At 32.5% G+C, this 19,706-nt stretch overlaps 1 protein-coding gene across 1 annotated transcript in view; it reads left to right on the top strand.

Annotated features, from left to right (window-relative positions):
- Positions 1 to 19,706, top strand: part of LOC144467624 (uncharacterized) — a 260,392-nt gene that overhangs the window by 58,693 nt on the left and 181,993 nt on the right. The window contains exon 2 of the mRNA XM_078176514.1: positions 3,511 to 3,953. Within this exon, the coding sequence (XP_078032640.1) occupies positions 3,511 to 3,953 (443 nt within the window). The remainder of the gene's footprint in view (positions 1 to 3,510; positions 3,954 to 19,706) is intronic.

A 19,706-nucleotide genomic window follows, 5' to 3' on the forward strand; every position in this document is an offset into this window, starting at 1 on the left:
ATATATATAATAATTACAAATACGTTTTAAAAACAATGATTAAGTTATTATTATAGAAACTTAATGTAATACTTACTTATGTATTTCATATCAAGCAAAATAATTTATTTTCAGGTAACGTTGTCATAAATTTTACAAAAAGTAACAAAAAATATTTAATTTGAACTACAATAGTACAATTTTATTGGTAAAGAATTATAAAATACTATTTACAAAAATATGGGCAAGATTAATATATGTACCATTGTTTTGTTTAATTTCATTTTAGGATAAACAGATAACTTCTTTACTAGAAATGTTAAAATAAAAATATTGCCAGTTTGAATTAAAATTCTGAATTTACTGAGTATTATTTGAATACGTTTATCACAATTTCTCTATGTGTATATGTTCGTCTCATCTATAGAGCACTGTAAACCAAATTAATTGGTTTTCATACGATGCCTGTAATTTTGTTTAAAAAGATATCGTAATTCATGTAAAAATAAACGAATTTTACAAGTCTTTGAATCTTACTTTGATAAAATAAAAATTATTTATAAACTAGGAGCTCTCGAGTTGCATAATTTCCAACGGTTTTACGAGTTCCGGCATCGTCAAGGAATTTTTATTTTCTAAATTATTACGCTCATAAACTGCGATCGTTTGGTTTTTGATCGTAAAGATTTACTTGGTCTTTTAAACTAATGGTTCGTTTCATCCGTAAAGTTAATTTTGCAATATGAAAATGCGACGGAAATTCGAAAAATATTTTAGTTTGAAGAAGTAAAATAAAATGTAAAGTATAAAAATATATCTCACCATTTCAGGAATATCAAGTTTAAATATAGCTTCGTGTTCCGTGATCTTTCCTCTTTAAATTTCTCTTCCTTGATTCGCTGACGTTCGGTAACTCGGCACTATCTAATGACATTTATGTTACAAACGGTGCTGACGAGATCGTCCCATTTAACATTCGTACTTAAGTATTGCTAAGAGTATCTACACTCTATTCGACGAATTATTTTTAGTTTTCATCTGTCCCCTTATTTTTCCACCTTAATTTGCCCCTTGTTATCAAATTATCACGACGCTGGAAAATCAATAAACGGAAGATAAGTAGTTCAATTTACAAATCTTCTAGATGAAAATAGCAAATTATAATTTCGGTAAAATCAGGTACAAAATTATTTGCATAGCTGATAGATATAATAGCGAAACGGTATGAAGACTACTCTGTTCTTTTACAGTTATTGTGCATTTATATGTACGTTATTGTGCAAGATGGTTTTGAATATATTGAACAATTAGAACGTCATCCATTTTGTTTATAGCTTAAAGATTAACAGCGAATTTACGTTCGGCAAGTTTATATCAAAATTATTACTTGTTATAATACGTATTATTTCATAGACTTTAGACAGTTTTGATGAACAACAAATGCAAACAATTTGTTACCTAATTAATTCTAGCTAATAAGACTAATAATAAACTTTAAAACTAAATGACAAAAATTTCTAAAAACATTCCACTCTTTAATTAAACAAATTAATTTGAATCGAATAAAGCGAATTCCAAGCTTTACTGCGAGGGAAAATAATTTTATTAAAAAAATATTATAAACAGAGACCTATATTTTTCTAAGGTAAGCATGATATGGAAAGTTAAAGTTGATTTTTTCACGAAAAAATCGATATGCTTCAGTAGGGTATCATAAAGTAATATCAGTCTGTCGTGGTATAAAGAAGGTTGATAATTCGTTGAACAATTTTCAATACTCAGACTGTACAAACTTCGTAGGAAAAAATAATGCAACGATCCAGAGAATTCATCTTGAAGCGTGAAGTCTAAATTTGTTCAACACTGTATTAACTTTCTAGAATATGTTTTTACAGCGTGCAATAAGAAGTTAAGTGAAGGTACTTTAATTTTATTGCAAATTTTGTACATTAAATTGCCTTTAAGGATGTTAAACATTTTTTGCTATTTTCTGCAGAATGTACTTTGTTTTTCTATTTTGTTTTACATGAAATGTATCTTAATGTCAGTCATTAAATCAGTCAGAACTGTCAATTTTCAGAATGTCAATTTTTACGTTGTTGTAAAGTAATTTATAATATTCGACAGCATACTGCCTGTCGAAAAGCTTCCGATAGAAGCATGACGCCATAAGATAGCCACCATTAGCAGATTTTTGTACAGTTGATAAGATTGATCGTATTTATAAAAAAATAAAACCGAACAATCGTAACGAAAGCCTGTAAAAATAATATAGCGTGCATTTTTAGTTGTTTGCTTAATTATTTCAAACGGAAAGAGAAATACAGGAAACACCAACTCGAGATTTTTTTACTTCGAGTATTCTTTTTTATCACAAAATTACACTTAAAACAAGAAAATATTATTAATTAACTTCTTCTAGTGACCGATCAGGCTGCAATGCAACGATCAATTCGATCATTTATATTCAAGAAGTATCTAACCTTTGCTTGTATTTTAAAACATTCCCATTCTGGGGTAATTTCCTCGACCTTACCTTCGAAGTAGTTCGCTTTCGATACTATAACTTTCTTCCAGCGGTTGATCCACTTCTCGAAGCAGTCCTGGAGGTCCTTTCCTTTTATGGCTAACAGCTGCTGCGTCGCATATTGTTTTATTGTCTTTATGTCGTCAAATTTACGGTTTCTCAATAGTTAGTTCAGTTATGGTAATAGCCAAAAATCACTCGGTACTAAATCCGAACTGTAAAGGAGCCGGAGCTTAAAAATGCCATGCTTCTTGATTGATCATGACTTTTAGAGAATTTGTCGATGACAAAATTGCGTATTGTTGTCGAGTGAACAGTTTTAAGTTTCTGTTAATCGATAAGAGTACTTCTAAAGGACCCCCCTAACTGCTGCATACCTCTTTTTTACAATTGAATACTTAAGAGCAAAGTTGTGTGTAGAGGTCAACTACTTCTGAAACAGACCTCGTACCTCCTTCACGATTTGGGTAGGTCAATAGAATATAATTAATTATAGCTGCTGCTGAGACGAATTCAATGACCTACTATACTATCATCTTGATAACCTTGTGACAATGCTAAGATCAGTTTGGACACGTTAAAGCGGTCATGAGCCCCCTGTGTATTGGTAAAAGTAGGATGCAATGAATCGACCTACCATCTTTCATGAAAAGCCGCGGCATCGGCGCTCCTTAAGTTCTTGAATGTCTCGCGGCAGCGTCAAAACAGTAGCAATACTACATTTCGTAACCAGCTAGCTTGGGAGCTCCACTGGCCAGTCAGTCGACCGTTAATATCGCTGTCTCCTGTGCTGAATGATTAGCCAGCAACGGTGACAGTTTCATTCGCATAACTCGGTACTGGTTCCACTCGGTTGGTCAAGAATACCCGTGGCCCGACGAACGAACGGTCAGTCCATCTCGAAATTAGTTTTACAATGGCCGCGGCGCCATCAATCAAACGGCGACGCGACGTGTCCTCCATCGATTTTCCACTAATTAGACTAAACCTCGTGTACATGACAGGTGGACGTCTCGACCCAGGTGGATGTGCATGGCGGTTTCGGCGCATCCGGCGGCAGCATTAGCATCGACTGGGATCGGCGCGCGACACCGCTCTACTCCCGCGAGGACATCAAAGAGCAGTACTGCATAACTAGCCGGCAATTGGACGCTGTCGAGAAATCCGAGGGCGGCTTCTTCGGTTGCCTGTCGTCGAAAGGACCCTCGCCGTGCACCTCTGCCCGCACCTCGATCCTATCCGCGTGCGTAAGAAGCGTCCCCAGCGACGAGAACCTATGCGACGCGCCCTACCCCCGCCGGCCGTACCAGATCATGTACCGCCAGCCTCACCCCACCTATCCGAGGGGTCTCTACCGTTACGACTTTGAGGATGAAGCCGACTGGATCAAGAGTTCCTACTTCCGGCGACGACCCAGATCTTTCTGCACCGTACCCGATCCGAAGAGGTGAGTTCTAATTTTAGGGTTTCGAGGGAAACGATCCGACGCTCCGCGCAGTGTGATATTTCAATAATCCAGGGGACCTTAATTCTTAATTATAGTCTTTGTTTTATTTTTTTTTTTCATTATGCATTTTATTATGATTGTTTTACAGTAGACGAAGTAATTTAAGAAAACGAGACTGCTTGCGTTTTAAATGCTACAACATGAATATAGGAGACTTGGCAACTTTAAATTAAATATATATAGTGTATCTGAAAAGGTTGGAACGAAACTTATAGTATGTATTACTGAGGTCAAATAGATGATAAATGTTCATGTAATCGTGTGCCAGGAAATGCATTGTTGAAAAGGTATAAGCGTTTAAAGTTTATACAGGCCCCGATATAGATCATTAAAACTTATCGTATCATATTTTGCTTTCCCGTAGAATGAGAAGAAGTCATATAAACGTTAGCTCGGCGAGAGTTTTCGAGATAAAAACTTTTTGTTTGCAAAGTTAAGTTTTAAAGAATTGGAACTTACTTGAAAAATTGCTGAAGTAAAAAAATTACTAAATTTAATATGTCTTATTCGATAAACATAAAGTTTATTGTATCCAAACACAAACTGTAACACATAGAGTGATACTTAAATAATTTGTAGCTTCCTTCAATTTAACTATGTTAGCTAGTGACGCTGATAGCAAACGTGTTGAAAATAATACCTATTCTGTATGACTAAGATATCGCTTTTAAAATCTTCTTAGCTTGTCGAAATATCACACAGTGCGCTCCGTTCAGAATCGCTCAGGGCTGGTCGTAGCAGCGCCACGCTGCGCTTTCGATGGCTATTCAGAGGGTAAGATGAACGAACCATGAGACTAGAGCGCTACGAGATTGAAAGCGCTCCTTTGTTCGAAGGTCGATGATCTCGTGGTTCACGAAATGTAACAATGCAATTCGCTTGCTAATCCTGTTCCGAGTCAAGTATGTCGGGACCTCTGTTGTACGAGCTTATGGGGGGAGAAAAAAATGTTTACGTGAAAGATTTTTAATATGATAGAACAACAAATTAAGGTGGTATAGTTTTTTTAGTTTTACGGTGGGTCCCATAATTTGGACCTCACTCAATGTAACGCCAGTAGTCTGTTCTCTAATTTTGAGAAAGAAAGAAAATATTGTATGTGTATCTAATGTGAATGGCATCATGTGGTCAGTAACTCGCAGCAGTTGTTTTTTCGCAGTTTTCAAGAACGAGGATGTTATTTTTTAAATAGCTAGACATATTTTCGTATTGCATACGTAGCTCATCAAAAATGCATTCAAATATGTGCTATGATATGATCTCGAACTCCGAGAAGAGGTTTGAACTTCGAATATTTCTTGCATATCGGACATATTCAAGCAATCTGCATTCTTCTGTTAAACGTAATTTAAGTTTGGCCTCCATCTTTGAAGTTCAAGATCACTTGAAGATCATATAACAGTACATATTTGAATGTAATTTTTATAAGTTACACGAGGCAACACGAAAATATATGTAGTTATTTTTAAAAAACACATCGAAGACTTTCAAAAATACGAAAGAAGAGAACATTTTGAAACGTAATATAATATAGAATATATAATTAATAAAATGTATTAAATAAATTATATAATTATATGTTATATATAAAGTGTATTTTTTCTTATTAATTTCTAAAAAATTTTAACTTGTCAATATTTTTGCACACGGTACTACATATTCGTAGCATCATGACGCAATACACTTGACAGCAAAATTAAAAGACCAGTAATTTCTAGTCGAAAAATTGCAAGTTTTTGAGCAACTATAACTGTATTAAAAGTTATCAAAAAATTTCGATTTTTTCCAAATTACTACTCGCTCAAAGTTACTACTCGTATCTTTCACTTTAATGGGTTGAATACAAATAATAACAAGAATAAAATATAGAAACTAAATCTGACATTTAAATGAATAAATTTAAATAAATTAATTGGTCAAAGAAACATGAAAAAAATTAAAGATATAATGGCACCGTGTAGACCTACATGCTTCTTTGTAGAATTAACAGAATTTGCACATACATAACATTAAATGAAATAAAAAATTCGTGAAAATTCGTGAAAGTTCAGGTTAGAAAATTAGTTTCGTTTGAGTGGATGAACTCAATTCCCTTCATTAGCTCGGCCGCTTAGCTCCAGCTGATCTCGCCTAGCATTGGTCACCGTTTTTCGTTAATAACTATTAAATAAAGCTACGGACTGCATTTGCACTAAAGAATAAGTTAGTTTGAATAACCAACGGAATTCCTCGTTTCCATTTGCGAGGAATTCTTGAAACACTCTGTGCATAGCATTTCTCCAATTTTGAATATATTTCTGTTAATAACTTCAAGATAAATTTTCCCATAAATTGTTATTATTTCGATCACTTGACTGATTTTAATTATAATTTTATAATGAGTACTAGACTGCATTTTATGCGTTTATGGCAAAAAGGAGGAGTTACTGTTTAAAGTAGTAGGAGGATTAAAAGAATTTAATGACAGTAATCTATTCTTTTTAATTTGTAACAATTACTAAACAAAAAAAGATCTTGTTGTTTAGTTTCTATTCCTCGAGATTGACACAAGCAATGTTTATTTTACTGAAAAATTCAGTCTATTTATTAGAGTAAGAACTCAAAGACTCGTTTCAATAAATTCAATTCACAGTAAAAAGCATCTTTTAACTAAATTAACATTAATGTGGCTCGCTATCAACATGATACACTGGGTGTCCACTTTATCATAATATTATTTACATAAAAATGTTTCAGCAACAGTTATTTGAGATGGAGTGTGACATTTGTCAAGCTGAGGAAGATTTCGAAATCTATTCAATTACTTCGAATGAAATGCAAAATTATTGTTTACATATATAGAATAATATATTACACATATGTATGGAATAATAATGCGCTTTAAGACGAATTTACTGAGCTGATAATTTAGGTCACTTCCTTTTAAAGATATTTCAATGTTTTATTGTTATTTCCCTGTGATTTATATTTTTCTGTATTTTATATTTCACATAAAGAAAGACAAATTCAATTTGCGTACGTCGTTTTGCATTTCATGCGAAGAAAATCAAGTTCAATTTGCCTACGTCGTTTTGCATTTCACGTGAATGAAATCGAATTCAATTTGCGTACGTCGTTATGTGAAATAATAGCGCACGCTATGATATACGAAAAGTTGATAACTTTTCTGCAACGATATATTTTTCACAGTTCGTAAAAGGACAAATTCAATTTTGTGAAATATTGCAACTATCAACCTTTTTCATTCGAAACTATTTTAATTCGAAATACAATACATGTTTCCTGATTTACAGTAATTCTATTTTTGCACGATTTGTTGCGATTTATGCATATGAAGTTGAATTTATTCGCAAGTACAATATTTGCAACTTTAACAGTTGTTTTTTAATATTTACGACTCCGATAGCGTTAAAGCAATTTCTGATACTGGTATAGCAATATTCAGGGGCGCCTCAGAGTCGTCAAAGGGGTTAAGACTATGCTCACGGATGCATAAAACTGCGAAATGCACTAAAACGCGTACAACAGAAGAATATATTTTCGAGATGAAATAATACTTTAAAGTGAAGAATGTATGCATCGAACTAATACAACGAGGATCTGTAATACCATCCTGAACCTGCTTGTTTAACTTGACTTACAAGTCCAACAGGAACCTAATTATTTCTACACTGTCGCGACTACAGATAATGAACTATGCAGGAACATCACCTTGAACTGCAAAGTATCTGCATGTCTGAATTATCCAAGAAGAGTAAACTCTCTCCTCATATTCTCCTTGATCATACTAAATGATTATGAAGACTATGGCTTTTAAGAATTCTTGAATATCGACTTGTCTTCTGCGAATTAAAGTCAGTCATTAACAAATGTAACTATACTTCCTGATAACGATCTCTTCGTCCCCAACGTTTCAGTCTCTCTACTGACTCTATTCGAAGTTTTTAAAGAAGAATTTATACTTTTCTCTATGTTCTCTGCCGGTGTCGAGCGAGCTTTGTTAAAAATTACTCCGTACATTTCGCAACAATAGTCACATTTCTCTACGAACTTTTAACTTCTACTGCCAGATTTCAACTTTTGCCCTCAGATGTTCGACTTTCCACTCTATTTCTCTCTCTCTCTCTCTCTCTCTCTCTCTCTACTTCTACCTTGGATCTTCTTTTATGAGGACGATATTTTACAGAGAAAACACTCGGCGTTCAGTGAAGTCCGTTAGAGATCAACGTCTCAGATACTTACTCGTTTCTATAGTAACTAACTTCTTACTTGTTTCTATAGTAACTAACTTTTTCCTCGTTTCTATTGCAATTAAATGAAGTCACCGCGAATCTTCGTATTTCAGCCTCATTTACATTCTCTATATAAACAGTCATTTTTACGCCAAATTAATACAAACGTATCTATTTTGAGTACACTTCCTAAAAGTTGTTTAGGTATTCTAAATAATAAATTAGGTATTACGAAAGTTATAACAGAGATTTTTGCTTAAGTGGGTACGATTATGGCAACCCCCCTTACATTTTGAATCTGCACTAATCGATTTTATTTCTTAATATTTTCTTACGTGATATTCGATTTTCGGTGCCAACGATTTTGATTGTTGTCCAGAACATATCATTCTTCAACAAAATGTTCAAACATATTATTATTTCATGATAAATTAGGAGAAATATGAAAATAAAGTATGATCGAAGCATGATATCGCAGTAATCGATACATTTACCCTATTTCTGGGATGACTGACAAACGTTTTTTTTTTAAGTAAAAATCAAATCAAGGTGCAAATAAATTAACAAACACTGCCTTAATGGCAGCTTCTTCCAAGTACTAAAAGTTATGGTTCCAGGAGATCACTGTAATAACTTCTTCTCTGACGAATATTTTATTTGAAATATTTGCTACTTAAAACTGTAACCGATACCCTTGATACCAGCGTGTATTAATTCTTGCTTGGAAAACTTTTCTTTTAATCTCGGTAATCGAGGAAGTTAGCGAACACAGCTCACAATGACCTGAATTAGCAAACACAGCTTACAGAGATCTTAATTACTGAATAGCTTCTGTAAACGCACTAGATAAATATCACCAATCTGTTCCAGTGCGGCACGGTAGAGTAAAATTTTGTATCATTTCGTAATTCCATTGTAATACCTTATCATATTTTTAGTACTCATATTTATGATTCAATGTTTTTGCAATATTATTTGATTTCTTTTCAGAGAAGCTAGCAGAATTTTTTATTGAAAAGAACTGTAATATCTTTCATCAGTTTAAGGAAAGACACTACAGGTTACAAGCTAAAATTACAAATTTATTATACGAAAATACTAGTAACTATGATGTAAATAGGTGTATGTTCGTCTGACATGAAGTTTTTGATCACAAATTTTTGTTTGCATTAATAAATTATTGTAATGGGAATTACAAAATAATTAATCATTTTTGTAAAGGGAAAAGTTACTTCAAATAAGTCAGTGACTTTTAAAACACCCTGTATAAGACTACACAGTTAGAGTATGCACAGTAATTAAAAGATATTTCAGATTTGCAATATTTTAGTAATACAAAAGCGAAAATCAATACACAAAAAACTTTGTTGATGTTGTGAAAGATCACAAAGAATCATAGAGGTGTTAATTTATTATTGATTGTTATAATGCAGTATTTTATACATTTTTGCAAATAGTGTGAATGGATGCAATATAAAACTGTAAAAACATTGAAAGAGTTCGAAATACTATCGCAGTGCTGACTTATTAAAATTATTGAAAATAAACATGAATTATTTAATTATCATTTCTTACAATTGTAGGATCAGAAACTTTAGCAATATTTGTTTCCTTCTATTTATTTTTCTAAGGATTCTAAGGATTTCAAAGATAATTTGTCATAGTAATGCTAGATCCATTGCATTATAGTCGTTAAGTAGTCATTACTTTACAATATATTACTACAAGAAGTTAACGCAAAAAATTATTACAAAAAATTACTACGAGAAGTCGATGAACGATAAGTTTCTACAAGAAATGATTATGAGAAATTGCTGTAGGGAATTACTACTGCAAATTGCAACAATAAATTATTGGATTTACAACAACAAGAATTGTTTTAATTACTTTAACAATGAATCACTCACGCGAACAATAACATCGGATATTTATTTTTAACTTTTAATGGAGTAAAGTGTCAAATTTCTGTCGTTTCGAGATTGTCATTTTTCGGTGAACTTCGTTGAACACTGTAAATATCAGCAAACAGAAACGATACTCTTGGAATTGTATTTTACGTGCGAACACTTTAGTTATCTAGCAATCGGACATTCTAAATGAAACAACTAACAATTCGTATGCGAGGGAACTAAATAACAATGTTATTCTGCAACATGCAGTCTCGTTATTTCAAAGCACAAGAGCATATACGAACATTATCTGACACCAAGTTGCAAAATGGGTTTAACAACTTTGTCCACCCGGGATACCGTCACCGTGATTAAAAATATGGAAAAACTTTCATAAAACTGGAACAGCAACAATGGAGTAACAACGTTGCAAAGGTCATTTATTGTGAGTAAAAGCTGCCATGCGTATCAGCTACGTTTTCATTATATTATAATAAGTGATAAGTTATATTTTTTCATCTTTATCGACGTACTTAATTTTAGTTCTTACAATTATCACTAGATTTGTGATCTCTTATTCTATCAACATGTTAAATATCAGATCAGTATACAATTATAATTTATAAATTGTTTAATTCATAAACTTATTATAATTTATGAATTTATAAATTTATTACAAACTCTGCAATCACATATTAATAAAATATTCGGACCACTTTAAAAAGGAATAATTTTTAAATTTTTCTTTTCGAAAATTATATCAAAAAATTTAAATATATTTTTTTTATATTTCTTATAAGATGTCGTAGAAGTCACTCGCAATGGGTCAATGAGAGGATCTTGAGATCATTTGAAGTAACTTCTTCCATAACGTAAATGTTTTGTCCTTGAGGTATTAACGAAGGACAGTGACCAATAAGAGACGACATCAATCGGCGCACAGTAGTCGAACGAACGAACGGACGGAACTCAATTCTGCTCATTGGCTAGGCCGACTCGCGTCAGTCAAGCTCGCCTCTTATTGGTTAATTTTTTTCGTTAATGATTCGTAAACAAAGCCACGTATTGCATTAACCCTAAGGAAAAAATTACTCCGAATGACCTGTACAACCATTTTCACCACTAACACCAAACACCAACTCATTTTCCAATTGCGAGTGACTTTTGCGACATCCAGTACTGGGAGACATTTAAGTTTGTTTTGAAAATAGCAAGTTGTTAGAATGACAACAAAGGAATATGATGTTCTTTTAACTATTTTATATGTGTTTAGAGCGTAAATTCAGACAATGCACACTGTAGGTCTCTGTAAGTGATGTGCATGAAAAATGCCTTCGAAATCGATTAATTATATTTTATATATCTTTCACCAGTTACAATACTGCAGCTTTTTACTTTTCTCTAACTGTACGAAGCATGAAGACTTTTACGTCTTTCAATGTTTGTACATAAAATATATAGCATTAGCGTTAAACATAAAACTGAATTCAATCAAAAAATAAATAGCCTATCACGTAGAATAACACTGATTCATATTTAATCATTTGCAAGTAGTTCGTTTAACAACCAGTTTCGCAATTTTTAATGGACATTTTTTATTCTGTACAGTATAGAGAAAAATAGGAAGAAACTGGGAAACGTAATTTTCGTCGAATATGATGTTTTAAACCGGCCACATTTCGACAGATTTATTGCGTTTATTCAAATTTTTTTCAAAATGTCAAATATTTTACAGCTGATAGCTTAATGTATATTTTTACAAGAAGTGTGTAACTACTTTTTCGTTTCCATGAATTTATAACATTTTATTCTCTGCTGCGTATCACGAATTCTACGAACGTAAGAAATTATATCCTCGATTAATCTGTACAGACTTTGTACTATGTATCTTTGATTAATCAGCGTAATATAATTACCAATGAATTATTATTAAAGGAAGCTTATCTTTTATTTAGTATCTTAAAATCTTTAAGAAGATTGCATAACATAATTACACAAATAAATGTTATTTAAACTAATTATTCGAATGAATTCTTTGTAATTCACTAATTATTCGTAACAAATAATTTTATCCATTTATTTCAGCAATTTTTTATTCTTTAATCGAATAAATTCTTTTATCGTTCAAGTAGAGATAAAATTCGTTTTATCTCCAAATAATGTTTCCCTGTGCTTACAATCGATGCCCGGGGGAATATTGTTTGAAAATAAAACGATTTTTATCGCCATTTGAACAGTTTATGTTAAAGTTATGCAATATAATTTCCATTGAATTATTAATAAAGTAAGCTTATCTTTTATTTACTATTCTAGAATGTTTACAATTCATTTCGTAGAATCGTTTCGTAAATTAAAAGAAATATAAAGAAGGGTTGCATAACATAATTATTTAAATAAATGTATGTTTAAAATAATTATTCGATTAAAATCTTTGTAATTCAATAATTATTCCTAAAAAATATTTAAAACAATATTTTATTCTTCATTCGAATAAATCATTGAAATAGAGATAGTAAAATTATTCGAACATAGTGAATTGTTTATAATCGTAATTAATTATATTTAGAAATATATTTGGTTTAGGCAAAATATATGACCATATGAGATATAACTTCGAAGAGATGACACAATGTGGTAGCAATTCACCTCGCGAAGGTCCTGGAAGCTAAAATGAGACTTCAGTCCATATTAAATTGCATTTTGTAACACGCAATTTTCATTAAAGAATACAATAAAGTGCACGGTCGGAAGATACGCCGTTACACGTTTTTACGCATCTGTTTATCGATGACATTCACCGATCGATCCAAGCAAACGGTCTCGTGAAATCCCATTTCCGTTGATCACGGAGTCGTAACGGACGTTTACTGCCATTTTCGAATAACGACGACAATATTCACGGCATATAAAGAGATTTATCAACGCGCTAGAATAACTCATTCTTCACGGTGTCGTGATTCCACAGCATCGATATTCCGTAGTGGTGGAGAGGAAAATTAACCACTTAACAGGGGTGAAAGGGGACGGGGTGGGGGTTCGATGCAGGACGCACAACTTCGATAGAATCTTTAAGCGAATCCTGGGAAGTTCCTAATGTGTTTGTCACCGACGGGCTGTTTAAAGAGTTTCTAACGGAGTTACAAGCGGTAGTTACCAGGGGAAAAAAAGTAAACGATTACGCGTCCGATAAAGTGTTCAACGGTTTGCTTTATTTCTGATTGAAGAGCGCCGTGCAGCAGCTTTAATGACAACGTTGTTTCAAGGTTTCCCTGTAAACGATCGATAAAAAATTGTGTTCCTGGGATAAATTACGTACTTACGGGGGTATTGGAGCATCGATGCATGGACTCTACATAGATATAAATACGCCACGTGAACAGCCATTTTTATAGGTGTTCGGAGGACTGGATGCGTGGAAAAGTAGCGATTACTCGCGTAGCTTTATAACCGGCTATCGGCGTGTTTATTAGATTCGACGGAACCATTTTACATTTTTATTCGATAATTTACGGATTCCCTGGATTGATCGACGAACCATTCTATATTTATGGTAACGTTGCAATCTACAAGCGGAATGGAAAATTGGCATTGTAAATAAATAAATGCGTCGAGAGGTAGCACTATCGAATGGAAGAGCATCATTTAATTATTCAGACCATTTTTCTTCCTGTCTGGGATTCAAAGCTATTGACGACCACTGATGCATTATATTATTATATTACGTTACAGTAAATTACATTAATTTATATTACATTGCATTTCACTAATTCGCATTGTATTACATTATATTGCATTGCATTTTATTAATTTAAATGTTACATTAAATTACGTTAAATTACGTTATTTCACATTAAATTATATTCCATTTCATCATTCTATGTTACATTACATTGCTTCACATTCCTTTACATGAAATTACGTTTCACTTCATCATTTTTATATTACTAAATATATAAATAAATATTATTATTACTAAATTGCATTCCATTTCATCACTACGTTATATTACATTGCTTTACATTCCTTTATATGAAATTATGTTTTACTTCACCATTTTATATCATATTAGATTGCATTACATATACGAATAAAATTTTAATAATTATAACAATCCCGATCCTTATTTGGTAGAACTTACGAGTTTCGAGGCGAGTATTGTTTAATATTTTATCTTAAATTCAAAAATGCTAAAGTTATTCATTACTAAATAGTTATATTTCTTTCATTATTTTAAATTATTCTAGAAAAACAGAATCACGTTCCTAATGTATGGTTTATTATTCAAACATTTCGTATTTAAAATATAGATTTTTCTCTTTTAATGTAGATACAATATCTTTCCATTGTATTTAGCTGATTAAGGAACCATTATTTAACATTCGATCAATTTCAAGCATTACGACGTAAAAGTCTAAGAATGGTAAAATGTGAGTTGTAAAATTGCGAAGAATTTGATCAATAAAATAGAAAAATAAAGTCAACAAACGTTCTAAAATATGGCCTAATACTTTCCTCTGGACTTTGCTTCGCCAAATATTTTTTTCTCAGCATTGTTTTCTTTATTCGCTGTATTTTTCAAGATAATAAACTAAACTCTTAATTTTATACGTATGTCGTAGCATTTTAAGTGCAGACAATTTCGTTACTATTGCTTCTGGCTAAATACTTATTGCCAGGGGTAGTATACATTCTTCCTTAACACTGTAAAACTAAAAACATTCGAATAAAGATGATTATTGCGCAACGTCTTTTTTCATATCGATAAGAATACTGGCAGTCATGGTCCCTAGATTATTCGATTGAAATTCGCTTGCGAATTCCGGCGTCGATGATCGCGTAATAAACGTGTTCTCGGAAATGGAGCTGCAATCTAAACGCAATTTATTTAGGTCGTTGTTGGAGCGTCGTAGAAGCATCGCGGCGTCACCCACTTTTCCTAAGATAATACCTGTCACAGCTGTGATCGGCTTTTGCCCGACACAATGGAAATGAGAATGTGGCCATCATTCGCAACAATGTCTGTCTCATTCTCCCCCGTTCCTCGCGTGCCAGTAATAAAAAGCGAGCGTCTACAAGCAAAAATAAATGTCTATCGGCTAACCGGCTAATTAACTCACGCGTACCTAAGCGCAAGAACCCTGTGTGCCGCTCGCATATTTTTATCTGGACACTGTTGGCGATAAAAAAGCGATCGTGTTTTCTGCTCTTCAATCCTTTCGGTACGGAACGGTTTTGTCCGGCGGACAAAGCGTGATATATGTATAGTTCGGTTGCCGAGACAGCGGCGTAACTCGAAAACCACGGATTCGGAGGGGGGGGGGGGGGGGGGGGGGGGGGGGGGGGGGAGAGGTGTTATGGGGCGGGGCGGGGGGGGGGGGGGGGGGGGGGGGGGGGCGAGTTTGGAAGTTCGAAATTGTTTTAACATTGCATCGACGTCGTTAGATTGCCAATTTTATGCATCGGCGACAAAAATCATTTCAAACGATATTACATAATGCAGGCGTCGAAAGAATTTCGAAACACTGCTATGTTAGTTTCAAAGCAAACTTAATTTTCTTTTGTAGAATTGATCTTATTTGTATTGTAATGTAAAACATGTAAAGATACACGTACTTCTTCAAGTTTAATACAATTGACTTGGAAAAAAACTGCAGAAAATTTAAAAAATTCTTGTCGGTTTCTCAAATATATTCGACTTCCTATAATTGTAATACTTTTGGAGCAGAGTGTATTTATCGCATTAAATGCAGTACACTCCGAAAGTATTGAAAAACTCACAGAAAACTTTATGTGTATTGTCGACGACTCGATGCCATAAAACCGAATACTAAATACAAAACATTAGCTAATTGAAAAAATTATATTTTTAAAAAATTATGTTTTTATTTCAATTAAATTACAAATTTATTTAATATTCTGCAAGTGTTCTAATAGTTTTGATAGGTTATGTATATGTAAGGGGGCACAATAGTTGCATTATAAAACGAAATTAACTGTTATTAAAACCCTAAAATAAAAATTCAGAAACACCATAAAATAATCAAAGGGAAAATTAATTCTTCCGTATTTATGAGACAAATCCAGTATCTAACAACATATTCACAAATGATCGATGTTGGTAAGATGGGAATATATTTATTATTGAAACTACTTGTCATTAAACACAGTTTTCCTTATTGAATAATATTTGAATAATCAACGACCGTAAAGTAAAATCTGAAGATCTTGGTAAGCCATAAGAAATAATTAAAGCGATCGTTTCTCTGTTCGACTGTCAATAATATTACGAATACCGTGGCGATTCCCTCGTGTATTACTAATTCTATAAATCCGTTTATCAGCTTCGACGTTTCTGCCGGAGTTACAACGTTCTTGTTCGTGCCAAACAAATTAGCATAATAATTCGGATCCTAGAGATCAATGTATTATTATAGATTTTTGGTAAACATGTGTATTCATAGTGCCATGATATGCAAACCCAATACCAATTAACGTGCCATGAACCACAATATGTAACACAGCCATCAACGAAATCGTTTACAATTAGCGCGTTGCGACTGATTTGTAAAGCGACCACTTACGATGGGTAAATTGATTCGCTATGTGTCGGCTTAATCGCCGCCCATTTAGGATATATTTACATATCAAAGCCGAGCTAAGAGAAAAAAGTGAAGGTAAACAAACGAAGTGAATCACAAATTGTAATAGATTCTAACCATTCGATAAGTGTATTAAGGGTTTACGATAGTATTCTGTGAATTGTACTTGCAACATTTGACAAGAGAATTACTACGCTAATATTATTTTTATCTGAAATGTCGCAAGATAGCTTTTAAAATTTCAATTGGCAATATTTTTAGCAAAAACGTTCAATTTTAATGAACCATTATTTTTATCGAAAGGATTCGATTATATTTTGTTGAAATATTTTAGTTGCACCCTGTTTTTAACGGCGAAGTCAAAATAACTCTCTTCAAAATTTGAATGTAACATTATTTTTAGCAAAAGAGTCGAAAGGTGTATCTAAAATTTTCATTTGACCTTACTTTTACCGAAAGAGTCGAAGCACATCTACTGAAATTTTAATTGAATCCTATGTTTACTAAACAGGTCCAACAGCAGATTTACTTTAATTTTAATTTGGCGCTGTTTTCAGCAACGGGGTCAAAATACAGCTTTGAAAATTTTATTTTAACACGATTTTATTTTAGGAATCGCAAAACAGTTTTTAAAAGTTCCATATAAAGCTATTTTTATCAAATGGGTCAAAAAACAGTACCTTAATCACACATCTTGAATTTTTTAGTTTTCATATTAGGAATTTGTGTTATCTCATCTTATGGAAGGTTGTTAGATCTGCAGTGAAGATATAATTATGTAATTATTAATCTGTTGATTTATATATATTATAGAGTGTACGCAACATTTTTGAGTCAAAATTAGTTATCAATTTCTTGTGCGTACCTTATCAAAATGTGCACTGAGATAATCTAAAAGAAACACCAAAATAACTATTCAGGTATTAAAGGCTTATGTAGGGTGATTCAGTTAAATTAGATATCTAAATTATTTCCGTTCTTAGAAGGAAATGACAGTGTTACTTAAGTGATGTCGAAGCGTGCATCTGGCGATAACAAAGAATCGTTTCACTAAGGTCAATTTAACCCTTTGCACTCGAAGCCATTTTAGCTCTAAATCTAAAATAATTTTTCTGTCTTATAGTATTTTTATTTCGAGCGACGAAGTGTATTTTATATATACCAAATTAATTCTCATTGTTCATACTAACTGTGCCATATTTAACAATTTTTCTAAAATTAAACATTGTTGCTATAAAAATTATTTTAAAGGGTAAAAGAACAATATTAGTGGTGCCTGAGAGTCACCATTCGAGTGCAAAGGGTTAATGATTTTTTCATGTTCGTCGACATTTTTTGCTCATTAATATTCATTTTTTGTAGCGAGATGTTGTTACTTGCACAACATCCAGATAATTTTAATGTCCTCTAAATCATCGTGTTATTTATCTTATTCTACTACAAATGCTCCAAGTGCCGAGTACCGTTCTATACTCTTTAACTTTTAATTTATTTATTAATCATCGAAGCCATGATATTACAAATAGTTTTTCTATGTCATGCTATAAAAACTAAACTCTACTCAACAAAGAAATGTCGATGACCATGAAAAAAATCATTAAAGTGACTTTGTCATTTTTTTTCCTACCTTTCCTAGTGACGGAAATAATAAGATGTTTATTTTAAGTAAATCGTGTTCTATCTATTGCCATGTACAAAAAAAATGTCAATACTTTAGTATGTTTTAATTTTTTCATTTAGTATTTTTATGTTCACATTTTTTCGAATTTTACGTACAGATTGATCCATTATATTGATAAATACGCATAGGCAGCAATTTGAAATTTAAACATCGAAATGCTGTAAGAGTTATTTCTATATCTGCGTAAACCTCGATCTTTCGTATCAATTGTAAATAAATATAGAAAGTGGCTTTCATTTAAAAAATCCGAACATCTATGCATATGTATGCTGAATATTTAAATGACTTGCTAGGAAGAATGAAAAACGCGTATTTTTGAATAGCAGACGCGGAAGGAATATCCACAAATGTAAATTTCCAATTGTAAATCATCGGGCGCTGACAATGATAAATGCGCAGCCAGTGGGAAAAATAAAAGATGGACTTCCATGACACGAAAACGTAGTTGGAGTTTTACATGCATTATAAGTGTCAACAGGTGCAAGCTTAAATGCTGTGACTGCTAAAGATGCGCCTGATGCACGGTGGAATTTACATTTGCATTTGAAAAACGTCTGTTATATAATTTATTGTCAGTTGTTATTAAAAGAAAAAAGGTTTATTTGAGATAACAGTCAGTTCATTTAATTCGTATATCATTGAATACGTTGCTTTGTACGGTGTGGAACTGTTGGAAACGAGCATAGAGTGACAAAAAAGAAAGAATGCTGAACTGTAGACGTTGGATTATTTATTTGAACAGAGCTAATGATGTAGAACTTCAGCCAATTAACGCGACGCTGCAGGAATTTCTTGGCTATTTGTGATCGAAATGAAACATCACATCAATCAAACGTACGTTTGCTACCCTTTATTTAGAATTTGAGATCATTTTTGCCTACATTATTACATATGCATAATACATTGTTGAAATATATTTAGTTTGGAACAAAATATATTTTTTACATTTTGGATTTTCAATTGTTATAAGACAAGCGTGGCAGCATTCGATTCGAACGAAAAATGGTAGTTCTGGCGAATTTTATGCATTTCATGTAAACATAAGTAAATATTTACATTTAAGAAAATTAAGATAATTCAACACAGTCAATATTATTATCTTCAAGTCATCGAAATTACTAGAGGAACAATGAAATTTCCATTTTACTCTCGATTGCTGCAGTTCGTAAAGAACATTTTGTACAAAAATTTGTACAAAATACAATTACATTTATACATTTATACAATTATTTAATTATTTATTTAATTATTTGTACATTTATACAATTAGGCTGTATTTAAAGCACTTTATT

The sequence above is a fragment of the Augochlora pura genome, chromosome 3, assembly GCF_028453695.1.
Source record: "Augochlora pura isolate Apur16 chromosome 3, APUR_v2.2.1, whole genome shotgun sequence".
Classification (NCBI taxonomy): Eukaryota; Metazoa; Arthropoda; class Insecta; order Hymenoptera; family Halictidae; genus Augochlora; species Augochlora pura.